The following is an 18,412-nucleotide window of genomic DNA, read 5'->3' as shown; positions in this document are numbered from 1 at the left end:
ATGGAACAGATGTGCTTCCATTTGAATCATGATTTGTGACAATCACAGCTGCCAAACTTGGTCTATTATGCAACTGACACAAGTGTGATGTGGAAATTTGAAGCCTCTAGTGCTCATACTCTGAGAATAGACTTTACAGTGAAGTATGAGACATCTTGGGTCCAGCAGTTAAACTTCTGAAATTAAATATATTTGCATATCTATAGATTCTGGAATTTTTGATGAGGAAGAGGGAGGAGATGCCATTTTAAGGATTTTTAAGGAAGTATTTGAACTTTTTTGTGGGGAAACCATATCAGACATACATTAGCAGAGTATTTTCATATTCCTTAATATATGTCTGGAGGGGATCTTTAAGCTTCAAGTCTATTTTCTTCTGACGTTCATGTAAAACTTCACTGATTTTGTGCTGTCTCTCAGACTGAACATGTCAAGTGTAGACTCTAATGATGCATGGAAGTTGCTGCTGACATTCTGCTTTCGCTATGCGGCCGGTGTAGGAAAAGTACTTACTGCTAAAACAATCTAATATCTAGTAACCTATGTAATGTGTAGTAAGTGTGTGCTAGTGGCCGGCATGGTCCACTGTACGTACTCATGGTGTCCCCAGCCCAGCTCCGGGAGGTAGGGCAGCTTCTTGATCCTGATGATGGAGTCGTAGAGGGAGGGCTGGAGGGACTGGGCCACGGCGTTGGCCAGGATCACTGCTATCATCACCGGCAAGATGTGGGAGATCTGGCCGGTCAGCTCGAACACGATGACTGCAGTGGAAACCGTGTGGGTGACCGCTCCTGACAAGGCCGCAGCACCTTTTTGTGGGGGACAGGACAGTGGGGTGAACAAAAGAACAGAGAAGTAGGAGGGAGATGAAGGAAGTTTCAAGGGCGCCATCCATCAAAATGAGAAATAGTTAAATATTACCATGAGTTCAAAGTGCTATAAACTATATTTCTACTACCCCACAGCATATAATAGAAAAGATTGATCAATACCAAGGACTCAACATCTTTACTAGCTGCTGAGATTTCTCATTTTTAAAGCTCACTTCTCACCAGACCTGCCAGAAATTGGCTCAGCAATGGTGGCAAGGGTGAGCAACTACAGTCAAAACACATTTTGTTTTCAAGATAAAAAGATGCATGGTGAACCTCTATTCTTCACTAGCCAAGTTTCTTACTTCTTCTGGTGGTGAAAATGTGACTTTGACTTTTGTCTCTTACAGGTCACTGTAAGATGCACCACAGACATTGCAATACTGGTCACTGACAGATAACCTAAAGCACCTTCAAGTTACCAGAAATGCATAAAAACATTATAGAAACATACGTTAAAAGTTAGAAAAACGACCATCCTAATCACTGGTTGTATTTACATCAATATTATTCCCACATGGACAGTATAAGAGGTTGTGGCTCAGTTATACTGAAATACCAACATATCAATATTTGTAAAAAAATCAGTTCAATACTAGAAATTCCCTGGTTGGATCATATAGACAGAATACTGTATACACAGCATTATTGATCCAGTGCTCAAAACCACAATTCAGCTTCTTTGGAAATCGATTTAGTTCCAAGTCATCATCAAGTTATCAATTTCCATGACCAGACCCAGCAATCTATCCTCTCTACACAACAAACCAAATTCACATTCCTCTCCGTCTCCCCTCACATGCCCGTAAGGCAAAAATCGACTTATTTTGCTAATTCAATACAAAAGGGAACCTCAATATTTCCAAACCTTTTTTTCCCCTAATAAAGTGTTGTGAAAACAGCAATATAAAAGCTGCATCAAAGCAGACAGAGCAGCACGGGGCTCAACAGGGAAAATGGATGAGTCCAATTCAAAGAATGAGACGAACACGGGAGAACAACAGTAGAGAATGAAAGCCTTAAATTAAAGAGGAGAGCAGAGAGAAACAGATGGTGTAGGAGGTGTGTGAGAGAGAGTCTAGAAAGGCAGGTTTCATTGTTCTTTCTTGTAATTTAATTAAGCCCGTGTATGTCTGCCTATCCTCCTCAGATAAATGCTACTGCTCCCTCTGCCCATCCTAACATTTAGTCCTTAAAGCTAGCTCTGCTGTGAGATGAAAGAGGCTCATCAGTGTGTCAGGCCTGTAAAGGGCTGAGTCACCAGCTTCAGTGCCCCAACAACAACATCAGCAACCCAGAAAAACAGCCGCCGCCAAACCTGCAACATAATCACCAGCACGGCTGTCAACAAGTAGCAAAGTGGAGGAAATCACAATGCTGCATCTCATTAGACACGGAACTTCAGTAGGGATGGAAATGACGTGTTATGAAGGGACAACTGGTGTCTGAAAGACCTGGAATATATCAAGGATTGTTCTATTATAGGCCAAGAACATCATGCTATCATGATCTTATTCATAAACATGAAAAAAAAACAACAACATACCACTTTTGATTGTTTGCATGGTCCACAAGTTACATAATAATTAAATGTAATCTATTTCAGTTACTGCATCACCTTCAGTAAAGCTAACCAATAGATGGCAAGAAAGCAACTCATACATTTTTAAATGTTTTTACTGTATTCATTTAAGGGATCCCTATGAAAAATGCTTTCAGTTTATGTTTTTATGTAAAAAAAGGACAAAAAACAATAAAAAAAAAACTCTCCACCAATATTGGCAACAACCTTAAAAATCCATTATAAGTCTGGCTACAACCTGACATTGTACATTTGAATTCTTAGCTCATGCTCTGTCTTGCAGCACAGTGTTGCACCCATATGGCTTTAAAAAGACAGATCATTTTATTTGCCTTCAATTATCAATTAAATTAATTTTGGTTGACCATATCGTCTGACTCCTCACATTTCTTTTTGTTTTAGTTTTAGTGTCTAACATAAAATAGGTCATTATCTTATTAACATTCGGGTAATGTTGCCTGAGCAAAATGGAGAAAATGAGCATTTTTCTTATCAGTGATTTCATAATGAGAGGGACGTGTCTTTAACGCCTGAGTGGTTTTAGCTTCCACAAAACAAAAGAGTTGCTGTCGGGGCTGTATTGAAAATCTGTAGTATAGTTTGCACAGTTCAGCTAATGTAGAAAAGAAACTCAACATTTCCTGCAGTGGTTTCACAGTAAATCCTCTGCAGTGATTCAGGGGGAACGATAAGTTCTCTGGCAAAACTTCTTTATCTGTTGCTTCGTTGCTGAATAAATGAAGTACATTCTACTGATACTTTCTCTGTTTTACACTAAAATCCAACAGAGCTCAGACATTGCCGGGACTTTAGGCAAGGTGATGATGCTGGGAGGCTTTTACTAAAAAGCAGCTGCAAGAACGGCTGACTCAGCTACAGAGATTAGCTCTCTTTGTTTGATAATAATTTGTCCAAAACTACATTTGGGGATTTGTGTGATCTGTTAAACTGGGCTAAGAACTGGAAGAGTTCTTACTCTTCCAGTTCTTACTCTTGCAGAAGTCCTTCTCATTAGAGACAAGCAAAGAAAAGCAATTCAGCAGATGCTGGGCAGAGAAATATAGTTAGCAATTCAACTAATACTCAGAAAACAGAAGTAGTGAGAAGTTGAAAAGTAAAATGCATCAGTAACTAAAACAGGTTAAAAGGTAAAATAAGATATATTACTTTTGTATTTTATTCTATTGATTGTTTGGAGGACAAAGCAATAATACATGATTGATATTATTCTACTTGTTCTATTATTTATTCATGTACATATATCCTCTGATTCAGTCTTCACACATAACAGAGAAGTTCTGTGACACTTGATTTATTCCAAGAATCAACAGCCAACAAACAACTACTTTAGTACAAGTTTTGTTGCATCTTTTACATTTTCAACTCCCGAACTATGAAACAGGATATGAGCACTTGACAGCAGCACTATGAGCTGTGAAAGTTTGTTTTGCCAGCTGGTGTCTCAGCTATTTTGGAGGCTTTTTTTTTTTTTTATTAGTCTAGTCCGGTGATCTTGTGAATGTAATCTGATTCTGTCTTGTTGTGTTTGAGGCTGTTCATATCCTACGTCTCCTTTAATCTGGCTCCATTTACAGACTTAACTTGGAGCTGTAAATTGAGGCAATAGGCTGTAGGAAAAATTTATCTTGATTCATTTTCTGTGAGTAGTGGCATAAAAAGGAAAATATTTTACTCAAGTTGAGGCACTGATGACTCAGAGAGGCCAAATGAGAAGTAAAAGAAATGTGTGCAGTTCCCATCTTGAAAAGACTGAAGCACTTAAAAGCAGCTGAGTTGCTTATAAATAGGAAATATTTCTTTGAAGAGCCCAAAACTGATTTGTATAAAAGAGTATAAGGGAGAGCAAAAACTAAAAGCACATTTGCGCAGTACGACATAGAGAGAGAAAGGTGAAGAATCACAGCAGCATGAATGTGTCTTTAACTCACCCACGACAGCGTAGCCTCCTGGCACTATGGGGTAGATGGTGCCATCTGTGTTAATGCCATCTGGGAACCAGGCTGCCATGCTCTCTCCAACCAGACGACCAAACGCTGCTCCTACAGTATAAACACACACACGTGTGCAAAGAAACAGACTAACAATCAGCAATCAGCTTAATACTAACTGGGAGTAGTAATTATTGATACCATTAAACTGTATTTCTGCTCTACAGTAATGACTGTGTTTCCTCTTTAGAAAAGAAAACTCTATTAGTCCAATGTTTTAGCATAACTTTTACTAAATAAAATTGTGCATATATTGTTACCCTCAGGCTAAGTAAAACTCTCACCTCTAGTTTGATGTTTGAAGACAGTAACTATAAATCTTTGAGGAAAAACAGTGAAGAGTGGTGGTATAATAACGTTTTAGTATACTTCCGAGTTCAATTAAAGGACCAGTGTGTAGGATTTAGTGGCATCTAGTGGTGGGGTTGCAGATTACAACCAACTGAATACCCCTCCCCCTTCCCTTCTAAGCATGTAGGAGAACCTACAGTGGACGCCAAACTTGCAAAAAACATGAAAGGCCCTCTCTAGAGCCAGTGTCTGGTTTGTCAGTTATAGGCTTCTGTAGAAACATGGCGGTGCACCATGGCGGGCTCCGTGGAGGAGGACCTGCTCCCTATGTAGATATAAAGGGCTCATTCTGAGGTAACAAAAACACAACAAATCTTATGTTCAGGTGATTATATACTAATTAAAACATACTTATGAATATTATATTCCATTTCTGCCAAGTTTGTTCTGCTAGATGCCACTAAATTCTACACACTGCACCTTTAAGGGAATGGTTTGACATTTTGGGACATATGTGCTTTCTTGCCGAGAGTTTGATAAGATTGGCACTCATGTCTGTCCGTTTAAGCTATAGCCAGGAGATGGTTAGCTTAGCTTAGCATTAAGACTGTAAACAACACCTAGCTCTGTCTAAAGGTAAATTAGCAGGGTTTTTTTTACATTTTGTTTTTTTGTACATTTTAAACAAGATAGAACGTGTGAATTAGTGGGCTTTGTAGGTGCTGAAAGGTGGATAGCTGTTTACACTCTTAAACTAAGCTAAGCTAACTGTCTACTGGCTGGGACTGAAATGAGAGTGGTATCGACCTTCTCATTTATCTCTCAGCAAGAAAGCAAATAAGTGTATTCCTAAAATTTTGAAATGATCTTTTTATATTAGAGGGGTTGGTAAAATGCCCTTTTTTGAAATTAACTGTAATATTATTGGATTTCGAATGGAACTTGTGTACGTGTTTCAGATTAACACATTTCTACTAACTTCTCTCTCTCACAGACACATCTTCTTTCACTGGTCACACACACACACACACAAACTTACCAATCACAAATACTGGCATGAAAGCTCCACAGGGGACTGGGATGGTGGTGGCCAGGGCAGACATCCAGAACTAAGAAAGAGAGAAGAGGGAGATAAAGAACAGACATAAAAAGAAAGAACAGGGTGGCATTTCAATTAGCTTCAGAGTGCCATCCTGTGTGGCCCTCGATGATAGCCAAGTTGAATCCTCCACCAGCAGTGAGGGCAGCCATGCGGAGCTTATTGCTGAGGTTAGATTGAGCTATCACTTTCACTCTTCATTTGACAACGACCCTGAAATGAACCCTGGGTAATGAGCGGGTGCCGCCGATTGGCCGACACTGTGCCAGGCCAGCGGAAGAGACTGCTAATTAGGAAAGACAAACAAAAAGGGAAATGTCACCACTGACAACGTGTGAGCATTGTCGTCAGGTCGGTGTGTGCGCCTCAGTTAAAGCAGGGGGATCAACACATATGAGCGCTGTAAGGCGGGCATGTTTATTTTTGGAGAGAAAAAGCTGTGCTGATACTGAAGACAGACATTAGATTAGATGTCTTATTAGATTTCAAGCGAAGCTCGACACAACAAGAGTGCTATTGATCAGCTCTACAGTAAATACATCATCAATCATTATGACTAACTGGTGTTCTTTCTATTATTTTATTTAGGACTTTCTTTATTTCAACTCAGTCACACTTCTCGTTTTCTCTCTTTCCGCCAAACTTAATTTAGGCCAATGTTAAGACACATATACATTCCCCCATGGAGCAGGACATTTCCTCAGCAGAGAAAAAGAAACTTAAGACTTGGTGACATTCAATGTTTGCATGCATAAATTAAGACGTATGAATGAGAGTATTGTGCAAGCCATTACACAAACCTCATCGATGTAATAATCTCACGGTTTCAAATAGACTTTTTAATTACACTCATTACGCTGTCTCTCCATCCCTCCATGCCTCCCGTCCTCTCCCTCTCTTTTCCGCTCCCTCTGCTCTGTCTATAGTTAGCTGTAATTAAGGCCGGCTGCCATGGTGAAGTAATGGATCTCCTTCTGTAACCCTACACCGCCGCCGTTTTCACAACCTGTGCCGTGCGCACACACACATACGTGCGTAGGTGTTCACACATGCCCACGCACACACCTCGACGCAGACTTGGTGACGAGAATCAGAGCTGAACGCGGCCCGGCGCCAGAGATGTTACAGACATGAACACTCAAAATAGGCCTCATGGGAGACAAGACAGTCACAAGAATCGTTCTTCAGACTTCTCTTGGATTGTCTGCCCTGCTCTCCTCTTCTTCTCTTTTTTTTCCCCTTTACTTACTCCCAGCCTTTAAAACCTTAATAACTCCTAGAAAGGTTTAAAGGATCTAGGAACTCATAACGAAGGCTTAACTTTATTACAGAAGCCTTGAACTCTGATGAGAATACCCTGTGAAGCCGCGGGACAGATTGTCACACAACTTTTAAAACCACTCTGATTGGAGAACAACGCGATCTAATCCAGGTGTAAATTTACACTTAGTCATGACACACGCTCTTATCTGAACTGTTCACTGAAGACTCTACAGCTGAGTGCATCGTAACAGTGTGTAACAATGGTCATAACTGGTCATAAAATGTGTATAAAAAATTACTTTTTTTATAGGGTTGTGGAAACATTATGTGACAACTGTTGAATTATGTTATTGCTCATAAAAATATAGTAAACTGTTCTCTCATTTAGAAGAATATTTAACATTTTGTCAAGTCATTCTTTACTCTCCTGCAGGCATTACTGCTTAAATTAAATACAAAAGACCATGAGGCAGCAAATACAGCACATTAGACCCAAAGAAAAACGGTGAGTAATCTGTAAGTTTTTAATTTATTATATTTTTTGAATCAAATTACAGGCTGAGAGTACACCCACACTAAGACAGCTAAATTTGAAAACCTATCTTTTTCTCCCTGCTTTGATCCTCCAACCACACTAAGCCTCTATAGCACAGTAGATAACAGTGTGTAGTGATGGTTGTAACAGGTCATAAAAATGAGTTTAAAAAAAAACTGTGTTTACAAAATCCAAAAACTGAGCTTTTCGAAAACTGTCTCCAGCTTGCACTGGTCTGGAATTTTAGTGTGGACAGGGAAAACTAAACTCCCTAAAAACTGATCACTTAAGCCTGCTCAGACATGGAACAGTAAAGAAGATAACTTCCTGTAACTTCCAACCTCTCTGTGATCGCTCACGCTGCACAGCTGTATTCATTACTCTGTATTTATGTTGATTTTGGCAGATGACATTGTGATCATAAACTAGTGATTTAACTAACATCTCAGCACAGGAGTGTTCATACGGTTAACAGGCAGCATCTGCAGGCTGCAATCAAACCACTTTTATCACTACCATTGTCTGACAACAGAAATAGAAAACATGTGAATGAGATAAAGTAAATCTTATGTATTAAAACGTAGTATAGGTGAAAATGGAGAGCAGGAGGAGACACAATGGATGTTTATCCAGCTGAGATTTAGCTGCGTCTGTGTCTCTCCTTACCAGGTGTCGGCTGTGATGCATAATTTTGTCAATTGCAGACTAAAATAAGATATATTTCATTTTTCTATTCCATGTATATCTTTACAAAAGCTACCTGAAAACATTTTCACATGTAAACAGCATTTTCAGATTTTGTGTGAGAGCCATTATTTTCATCCAACGCACTGTAGAGTGGATAAGAGGACACTTAAAGACACACTTCCAGCTGCACTACTGAATGGAGCTGACAGTGTAATCTAAACCAGCTGCTTGTTTACTCATTATAACACAGCCACACTAACATTTGCACACAGGTGAATGTGACAAGATGTTGGCTGCAGTTTCTTCCACAACCTCTTAGAACAGCTGACTTAACCATGGCAACCGTCCTGATGCGCTCACTGTCTGCAAAGTTACAAAGGGTCCTCCTCCAGGTGGCTCAGGGGTTGCCAAGGTGATGGACTAATAGCCATTAAAGAATCAGCCCTCTCTCACTGGAAATGTATTTCGACATGTACATCTTGCTGCTTCTAGGAAATGATTATGATCTTTTTGGGTTTGGTGATATTGTGCCACACAAGCTGACACACTGTGTATAATCTGTGGCAGAAATCACATGGATTACATTTCTGAGAAGTCTCTGTTGAATGCTAATGCACTGCCTCAGATCCTCGTAAACTCTCCTTGTTTGCCTCTGAATGATACAACTGAATGTGCTTCCCTAACAATGTACAGAACCATCTTTATCAACATCACAGATCAACATTTCTGCCTCAAGTGTCCACTTTTATGTGATATAAAGGAATAAAAATATGCAGTTCCATTTACTTGTATACATTATAAAAACATGGATGGAAAGTGAGTCAATGTAACCTTCATTCTGCTCCTTCCACCTCCTGATAAGATAGTTTATATATGTAAACAGAGTATAAGAATTCCCAGTATGCTCAACTTCACATTAGGCTTGCTCAGGTGTCTCAGTATGCAAAAGCCTAAAGAGAAAACTTGACCATTTGGCTAAAACATAACTGAAAAGACACTGCATCAATCTCACTTTATCTAAACCCTCTTACCCGACAGAATCAGCATGATCTGATGTCTAACTCAATAGATGTGCATTTTCACAAGGTTATATCCCTGTCCTGCTGAAACACCTCCTGCAGGAGTTTACAATGTTACAAGGTTTACCATAATGGGATAAAAGCTGGTGGATAGTTTTCATGCCTGATTCCTTGAGCGCTTTTCAAAATGACATGGTTGATGGTTTGATAATATAATTGAGAGTTGATTGTTTTTGATGAGAGGCATTAGCATTTCCGAACATATTTCTCCAGACCCTTTATTTGCTCAGTGACTATCTATATCCTCCTTGCCATTTCTGTATCCGATTCTTTACAGCAGCAATGACTCACTTTCCCTCCGAGGAAACATTAATTTTTCATCTAATCTAATCTAATGTAATCTACTAAGTGTACGTCTCTCAGAGGTAGTGCACGACCATCAAAATTTATGAGGATCTCTGACCTCGAACTGAAGGGGGACTTCTTAACCATCAGAGAAAACGGAAGCCTGGAGGCAAGAACACCAAGTCGAGACTTTATTGGGTTGTTGGTTGAAAACCCTGCAGCTGATTAAAAAATGAATGAAAGAAATGAACAAGAAAACCTCTAACATGAATTAAAATCCACTTAAATATGACTTAATGAACCACATGAATTTTAATTTTTGGCCTTAATGAGACTTATAAGTTATAGAGCTGCTTTAGGGCTCAACTATTTTAGAACAAAAAATAATTAAATTCAATCAATATATGTAACTCAGATTTCACCAGTAGACATAAGTAGGTTTGCTCAAAAATACTACCAGCTGCCTTTAATAATTCTAGCTGCATTTCAGCATTGCTTGAGCTAAAGTTGTGTCAAAACGGTCTCAGACAGAAGACATTTCTCTGACACTCGGCATCTTTTAAAGATTACATATGTGGCTCATAACAATGTCATTAAACAGCTATGATGATGTGGTTTAGTGATCGTTGTGTGGCTGTAATTTGCTTTATGTGAGAACATAATGAGCAACAAAGCTGAATGTAATGATTAGGTCAGAGCCTCGCAAACAGAGATAATCTAACCATAAAGTAAACAAATTGTCTCTTTGGTGGACGTTAATGTTTTGCATCATTGCCTTTATAAAATGGGTAATAGCGGATATGAATCTCAAACAGGAATTGAGTAGAAGGAACACACTATTTTTATTAATAATACTGCCAGTTAACTGTTAACTGTATGTAACACTTCCTCTACTATAACTTTTAAGGAAAATACGTCACCATGATACTCACCGAAGATACAAATATAATTTTAAGATGTAGTAAGTGGTTCAATTGACAATTTGGACAACAGGGCCCTCAGTCACTAGCTAGACTCTTCTCTTCTGTAGTTCCCCAGTGGTGGAATGAGTTACCAAACTCAGTTCAATCTGCAGAGTCTCTCAGTCTTTAAGAAAAGACTAAAGACCCAGCTCTAAGCATTTGATGGACTGAAGGAAGAGAGAAAAAAAAAGAAAAGAAAAAAATTGCTTCTAAGCAATCTATGCACTATATGCATTGCTACTGTGCACTGCCTACTGGCATCTACCTCCTATCAGGCTCAAACTTAGCTTTATAGCACTTACTCATGTTGTTCTCTCCTGACTAGATCCCTACTTGTGCTGTATAAGCTCTCAGATGTACATGGCTTTGAGTGTTTTTGGACCAGCCATTGACCTATTTTGTCGTTTTGAGAACTTGTTGAATGGTAGATAGGGCAAACAGGTCCCATGGTGTGTTAGATATTGCAGTGGTTACTGTTGTAGGTGTCTGACAGGTAAAACTGCTTCACTGACATATAAATCATCCTCTCATTAAACAAAATCAAAGCATTAATTTATTGGTAATGTGCAGGACAATGAAAACATTTCCTCTGCTACTGCTCAGATGTTAGGAGTGTGCTACTTTTCAGTCCAAGAGAACTAGAAACTGATTAAGACCATTGGGAAATGTACAACGTAACCTTGGCATCATGTTATTTCTGTATAATTTGTTCAGATGAAAAATGTATCTGTCATCGCAATTTCTGTGAAGCTGTGCACTTGAGGTTACTGAAGAAAAAGACAAACCTACAGTACAGCTGCAGGTTTTATTCAGGTGCATATTGGCCTTTCATGAAAGAAAACAGATAACCAGTTGATGTGGTGCAGTTAGATTAATTGCATATTTATCATATAATTGATCAATACCACCCTGATTACTTATGGGAGACTCATAACATGAGATGATTTTGATCAGATTTCACTGAAGGATGCATGAACATGTTTTATCATCCGTTTAATTTAAAATCTTTTCATCCTGGCTCTTAGTGGAGGATTTTACACCAGTAAATACTTTACCAGAGGCTGGAAGACTAACATTTTGAATTCAACGAAAAAATATAGACTGTTCGCTAAGCTTGCCCCCCCCCTTTGTTAAAAATTAGTAGCTGGCAACCATTCATTTTGCCAGCTGAAACTGTCACAAGCAAATTTTATCCAAGAGTTGGCTGAAACCTTTGTCCCTGGTTGACTTTTTGATGTTTCCAGCCGACTCATTGCATCATTACATGATATTGTGCTGAAAGAGGCTAAAGCTGCATGTCCCAGGCAAAAAGTCTATATCCTCACCAGCTGAATTATGTGGAAGACGTCGAAAAAAGAAACAATATTCTTTTTGTGTTGCAGTGTAGAGCTACTTAGTCCTAGTTTTAGGCTTTAAGTATGATTGGGAAAAGTAAGATTGGACTCATATTTCCATTAAACATAACCTTGTTTGGCTGTTAAGCTTACACACTTAGAGAGCAAGACAGATGTTACATTTAGCTTTATTGTTAGTTTTTACAAAGAACATGTTTCATGTTTATTACTACAACTTTGGCTGGTATAACACCAGTGTTGTTTGGCTGGTGTTGCTGGAGCGTAAACTTGCCCAAATCAATAAAGAGCCAACACATTGGGAAAGTACTAAACAGTGGATGTTGCTCTCATGAACAGAAGCTCTATTCAGTAGTAGTAGTCACCTGGTTAGCTGGACATGCTAATGTTTGTAGCTTACATTAGTGCAGACAAACAAACTGTTTAATCCATTCCTTACACTTTTGCTCTGGTGTTTTTGGTTTTGGAAAGGCTCAAAAAAGACACCACCCTCTGAACTCTTCATATACACTTTTATATGTATATTGCTTTTATTAGTGTGTAAGTACGGTTGCCAAGCTATGATTGGACATCACTGTTTGGGGGAGGGGTTTAGCGAACAGTCAAAAAAGTCATCTACTGTATGAGTGATTTCCATACAAATATATGAGCATGAGACCTCTAAAACTCATTGGTCAAAGCTTGTGCAGTACAGCTTAACCTATACTTTCTGCCTCTGTAGGGTCTCCATTCATTTTGATTTATTGTTCTGTTAATTTAACATTAGTTTTAGAAAAAAGTTAAAAACTCTGGAGACTGAGGTGCACAAGAAAGAGAACTTAAGGAGAGAAAAAAAACCAGGAGAACGTAAGTGAACATAAGTGGTGGAGAAGGGAGAAGTGAAGGATACTCAGGTCAACGGTATCAGTTATGACGCACTACCCAGGACATTTATACTCTATTTAATTTGTCAGTCATCTGGGAGTCCTCTGTGCTTGTGTGTGTGTGTGTGTGTGTCACATTCAGAGGACAGTCTCTCGCCTGGGGGCCTCTGGGGACCCTCAGGGGCCCTTCTTCTATTCCCACTCCAATTACAGTCCCGCCAGCTCTCTGTCACTTTGTCGCACGCACACGCACCCACACAAATAGATAACAGAGGACTCACTCAAGCTGGAGGACACACATGCACACACACACACACACACACAAACAGACACACACCTGTATTAATAAACACATACCGCACTCAGAGCTGTTGATGTGTATAGTTGCACACCACTGAAAATAGCATTTAACTACAAAGCATGCCAAATTGGTCTGCAGGTTTGTGTGTGTGTGTGGGTGTGTGTGTGTGTGTGTGTGTGTGTGTGTGTGTGTGTTTTCAGGTGCGCTACCAATACCCTTAAAATACAAAAACACTTTCTCAGCAGTATCACAGCTAACTCAACATGCAACATTTCACTTGTCTTTTCACTTAGGGCACACTCTGTTGACCATTTTGTACACATGTGATTAAAGTATTCATAGCAGCTTCCATTTACTAACCTGAGGATCAGGACTTCCTGGTACTAGATATTCTCCATGCACCTTTACTTTCAACAGTTTAGCAGCTGGAAAAGGAGCCTTCCTAAAGTTTCAGCTTTGAACAGGAGCAACAAAACAAGATAGCTGCCATGTTGGATAAAACTGTTCATTACCAAGAAAGAGAGGGAGAGAGCAATCTCTCCTCACCAGGCTGAATCCAAGAAAACCAAAGACTGTAATTAGACAGAGCCATTACAGCCTCACTTTGAATGCTATGTGTGTGTCATACGAGATTCTGGTGTGTGTGTATGTGCGTGTGCCAGTAAGAGAGAGAGGACATGAGTCAGTACATGCCCACAGATAGATGTTGAGAGCAGCTCCATGTGATATGTGCAGGTGGGTGATTAAGTTAGTGTTTTTGTCCTCGTACTGTATGTTTCTTACCTACAGTCTATGTAGGAAATGCTGCATTTGTCTTTGGTAACCCTGCGCATGCAAAGAAGGCACGTACATGCATAGACACACACGCAAGGTTGGATGTCACACTGAGAAGAATTACACCTACTGCCATTTTGCTAGAGGACAGAGGGAGGATGAGACTGACACGCACGCACATGCACACACGGAGGAATGAGAGAATGGACAGCGGAGTTTCATCAAGAAAAGTTGATTCAGTGAAACTGGCTTCAAAAAGTAATCAAAATCAGTTTTTGACAGTCACTTTTTGAGATATGGTGACAGACAAAAGGCTGACAGAGACATTCTTTATTGCACTGTACAGAAACAATGACAAAGAGACAGTGAGTCAGTTTTTGCCGTTACCGCACTATGGACTGTCACACCATCAGTTCTGTGCTTACATAACTTTGAAACTGGAGCCCCTGGCTAGTGTTGGATAATAGTTTCAGAGTGTGTTTGTACCACATTCTGCCGGGCAGTTTGCTGCTCAACTTATCTGTGGATAGTGTTTTTTCTGAATTATTTGTTGTTAAATGAAATATAGTGAACTACTCAATCTAATTCATCTATCCACTTCATGCAGAGTACTATTTGTTTTCTCCATAAATCCAGTTATGTTTATTTGGTTTGAGTTTAAAGCCCCTATGTGTAGGATGTTAAAATATCTTACTTTGGTGACTCCTAGTGGTGGAATCAAAAGATTGTCTCATTTTATTATTCCATCAGAATGAAGCTAGTATCACAAAAAATAGATGTTCAGCAGTGGCCATTCTGGCCTTAAATTAAAATTACAAGAATATGGTAAGTGTTGAAAAATAGTGTAAAAGCACCAGAAATAAAGAAGAGTCATAAAGTCAGCAGAATGTGCACAACATTCTTTTTTTAAAAGTGTGTTAACTTTGAATCAAAATCAGCCACTGGTCATATCAGAACAAGTAGGATGTAGCAGCAAAACTCTGCAGTGTTTTCTTGGAGCAAGAGTGAGTTTTATTGCTTATGAATGCAACTTTTTATATGTAAGAGGAAGAATGTGTTGGTTGTTCTTTCAAATGTTACACTGATTTCACATAAAATACTTTTCGTTTAACATCTTCATCTGGGATATTCTTTTGCAATTATGGTTTTATTATTGTGTGAATTTGCAAATGTGTATATGATCCTTTCTTAACTTTTTACTTTAATTTCCTGTGTAACTTTAGTTGACAAAGGTACAGCTATAGTTTAGAAAAATCTGATTTCAAAATACTTTCCCCAACCCCGCCTGCAGCCGACTGGCCATGTACTTGCCTACACACACATACACATACACACACATACACATACACACACAAGGCGTCTTTCTACTCTGCACCCACTAGCACTCTTGCAGGGCCCTTTTTGTGTGCTTTACTTGCTCTGTGAAACTCACAGCAAAGCAAAGCACAGCACCGCACAGCGCAGCTACACACACACACACACACACACACACACACACACACACACACACACACACACACACACACACACACACACACACACACACACACACATACACACACACACACACACACACAAGTGCAGCTCTTGATGCAGTGAGGGAAGATTTACAACCTCTGGTTTTTGTATTCGGAAAGGACATTTCATTTCAGCTGAACAGAAATAAAGGTTACATAAAAAAGCCAATTTAATCACAACACAAGCAGCACTCTCCTCCAGCAGCCCTTAAACTGAGACCATAACAGGAAGGCTAGCAGGGCATAGAGTTCATCTGGGCTCCCAAACTTCTGTTCGGCCTCTTCTCATCATTGAGACCAAATGAGAAACAGGGGGATGGGTGGCAAGACTTTAGCATTTTCCCTCAAGAGAAAAATGAATATATAGTAACTGTTCAGCTTGTTTTTTCCACTGAGGCCAAAAGTGCAGCGGCTTGGCTTCAGTACTTTATATCATAGTGTTGCATGTTTCTCACTGAGACTCAGGGGATATAAGCCAGGTGTCAATAGTTAGAGTACATTATACTGTATATCCTACCTTCCCTTGCTACATTGACACCATAGAGGCTGTTGTTCTCCTGTCTAGCTGTGTTTGTCAGCTTCACATTAAAGGTACCCTGTGAAGTTTTTAAGCACTAGCAGTGCTATGAAGCAATATTTTTACAAGTGGGTCCCCATCTAGTTTATATTGAGTGCACAAGCACTTCAACACACTTGAAGGTGACTTTGTAGGTGGTGTGATACCCATTCCTTCTGCTGGTTTCACACTATTCCACTAATCGACTGTTGATGGCACCAAAAATGCACCACAATGTGGCAATTAGCCAGCAAAGGTAAAGAAGAAGGCTGCTAGCTAGCAAACATGGATGTAAACTAATTCATGTACAAATTCAATATATTTTTAAAAAAAATCAGCTTTGCAAATGTTCCATTGAAAGTAAATCCATTCAACACATTTGTTAGGCCCACAGGATGCACATGTGTGAAGTGAGTGAAGCCTTTGAAGGAATTTAATACAATGTATTAAGTGTATTTTCCTTGTATGTGTTCACATGTTTGGCCAATAAAGCTGATTCTGATAGAACACAAAGTTGTAGCCATGACCGTAGACGATGCTTCAGATATAGATGTTGCTGCAAAGAAGCTACAAATTCTAAAACATGGATGCTTCACACACATCTTCAACCCGGCAGCACAGAAGATCTGTACAAGCACCACAGTTTCAAGGTGGAGACCAAGATTAGTGTCACCAATTCAGTATCCAACCAAATGTGAATTATGGTCACAATCTCCCCTTCTGTTCCTGAGTTATGGCGTTGAATAATGGTCAGAAAAGTGTTTTTGCAGAACATTATTATGTCACAGTGAAGTTGAACTTTTAGATATAAAATGTCATCACTTCATTATTTTATCCTATTAGACATTTGTGTGAAACTTCGTCATAAGCATAGGAATTCTTGAGTTTTGACCAAAAACGTGTTTCGTGAGGTCACAGTGTCCTTGACCTTTGACCACCAAAATCTATTCAGTTCATCCTTGAGTCTAAGTGGACGTTGGTGCCAAATTTGAAGAAATTCCCTCAAGGCACTCCTGAGATATCGTGTTCACAAGAATGGGACAGACGGACAGACAGACACACAACCTGAAAACATAATGCCTCCAGCCACGGCTGCCGCCCACGCAGAGGCATAAAAATCCCCAGGGTACCTCTAAGTTTGTTACTTTCTTTTTTTTTGTCCTCATAAACTCATACAGTACTATCTATTGGCCCTTAAAAATGAGAAGAAATTGGATAGATTCCATTCCTTCACTTGAACTTATTAAGAAAGCGGGACAGATTGAGTCCCAGTCATTTAAAATGGCCTAGGCAGCATAAAGTGTAACACTGAGGCATAAAGATATGCTCTGTTCCTGTAATTTTTTTTACATGAGTCCATCAGCTCTTTTACTTACTGATATAGCATCGAAGTGGACAAAACTTTAAATGGCCTCCCGGGAACATAACTTTGTAACACAGTGAGTGAGAGATAGGCTACTCGCCAACTTTTTAAAATAACATGGTCTCTTTTTGTTCTTTACTAGTGACAAGAGGAGATGGGCTCAGCTCCAATAATTTCCCATTAGTCCAGGCCAAGTATTGAATAAAAATGGCAAACTCCTCCCATTTATAATACATTTAGGGTCCAAAGCACACTGTCCTCCCGACCTTCCTTTAACTGAAATGCTACTATAGCATCTACACTGGCAGCAACTGCACATATGAATTTCACATACTATACTAGCACAATTCTTACAATACAGGAAGGCAGTACAAGGAAGATTTCATAATATACAACATGTAGAGGTGAAAACAATACTTGGTCAAAACATAGTGTATGGCTGGACCGTGTATGGGTGTCGCTGAATTCCTGTATGATTTCGCATGTACACAAATTAACCTTATTTATCTATAATAGGTCCATCATATTTTTTAACTCTGAAAATTTTAACTGTGTAGGCTATAGACCCCTACCTTCATGACGATGAAGAGGACCAGTGTGACGAAGACGTTGACCTGTGGGTGTTTCCAGGCCTGGGAGTGTCCGATGTAGTCAAACTCCTCAGCGATGCCCTGCTTGGCCCACGTCCGGTTGTCTAGTAGTGTCACCAGAGATTCCTTCTGGGTCAGCTACAGGCCATAGGAAGTGACATCATCAGTATAAATTGACAGAGGTAAGTTGTGTTGTTTCATGTGCAACAAAAGTGTATTGTATAAAGTTATGAAGTGGCAGGGAATGCTGGTTCCACAAGTGTTTTTCCCCATGCTGTATTCCTAATTAAAATTTTTTCATTAAACAATATCCCCAAGGTTATTTAGCATAGAAACACAGGACTCTTCTGGATGATGTAACTTTCATATAGGTTTATATTACGACCTCCAGTTTCATTATTTCAGCTTTGTGTCTGAGAAATCATGTTCGGT

General features: G+C 39.4%; 1 protein-coding gene across 4 annotated transcripts in view; it reads right to left on the bottom strand.

The window, feature by feature from the left end:
- Positions 1-18,412, bottom strand: part of LOC121898897 (chloride channel protein 2-like) — a 163,019-nt gene that overhangs the window by 41,279 nt on the left and 103,328 nt on the right. For all 4 annotated transcript variants that reach the window (XM_042414406.1, XM_042414402.1, XM_042414403.1 and 1 more), the window contains exons 12-15: positions 17,963-18,118; positions 5,794-5,863; positions 4,404-4,514; positions 596-809 (exon numbers count right to left, since the gene is read on the bottom strand). In XM_042414406.1, the coding sequence (XP_042270340.1) occupies positions 596-809; positions 4,404-4,514; positions 5,794-5,863; positions 17,963-18,118 (551 nt within the window). The remainder of the gene's footprint in view (positions 1-595; positions 810-4,403; positions 4,515-5,793; positions 5,864-17,962; positions 18,119-18,412) is intronic.

Source organism: Thunnus maccoyii, chromosome 6, assembly GCF_910596095.1.
Source record: "Thunnus maccoyii chromosome 6, fThuMac1.1, whole genome shotgun sequence".
Classification (NCBI taxonomy): domain Eukaryota; kingdom Metazoa; phylum Chordata; class Actinopteri; order Scombriformes; family Scombridae; genus Thunnus; species Thunnus maccoyii.
Note: the sequence above shows the minus strand (reverse complement) of the source record. Positions and strands in the feature narration are given on the sequence as shown.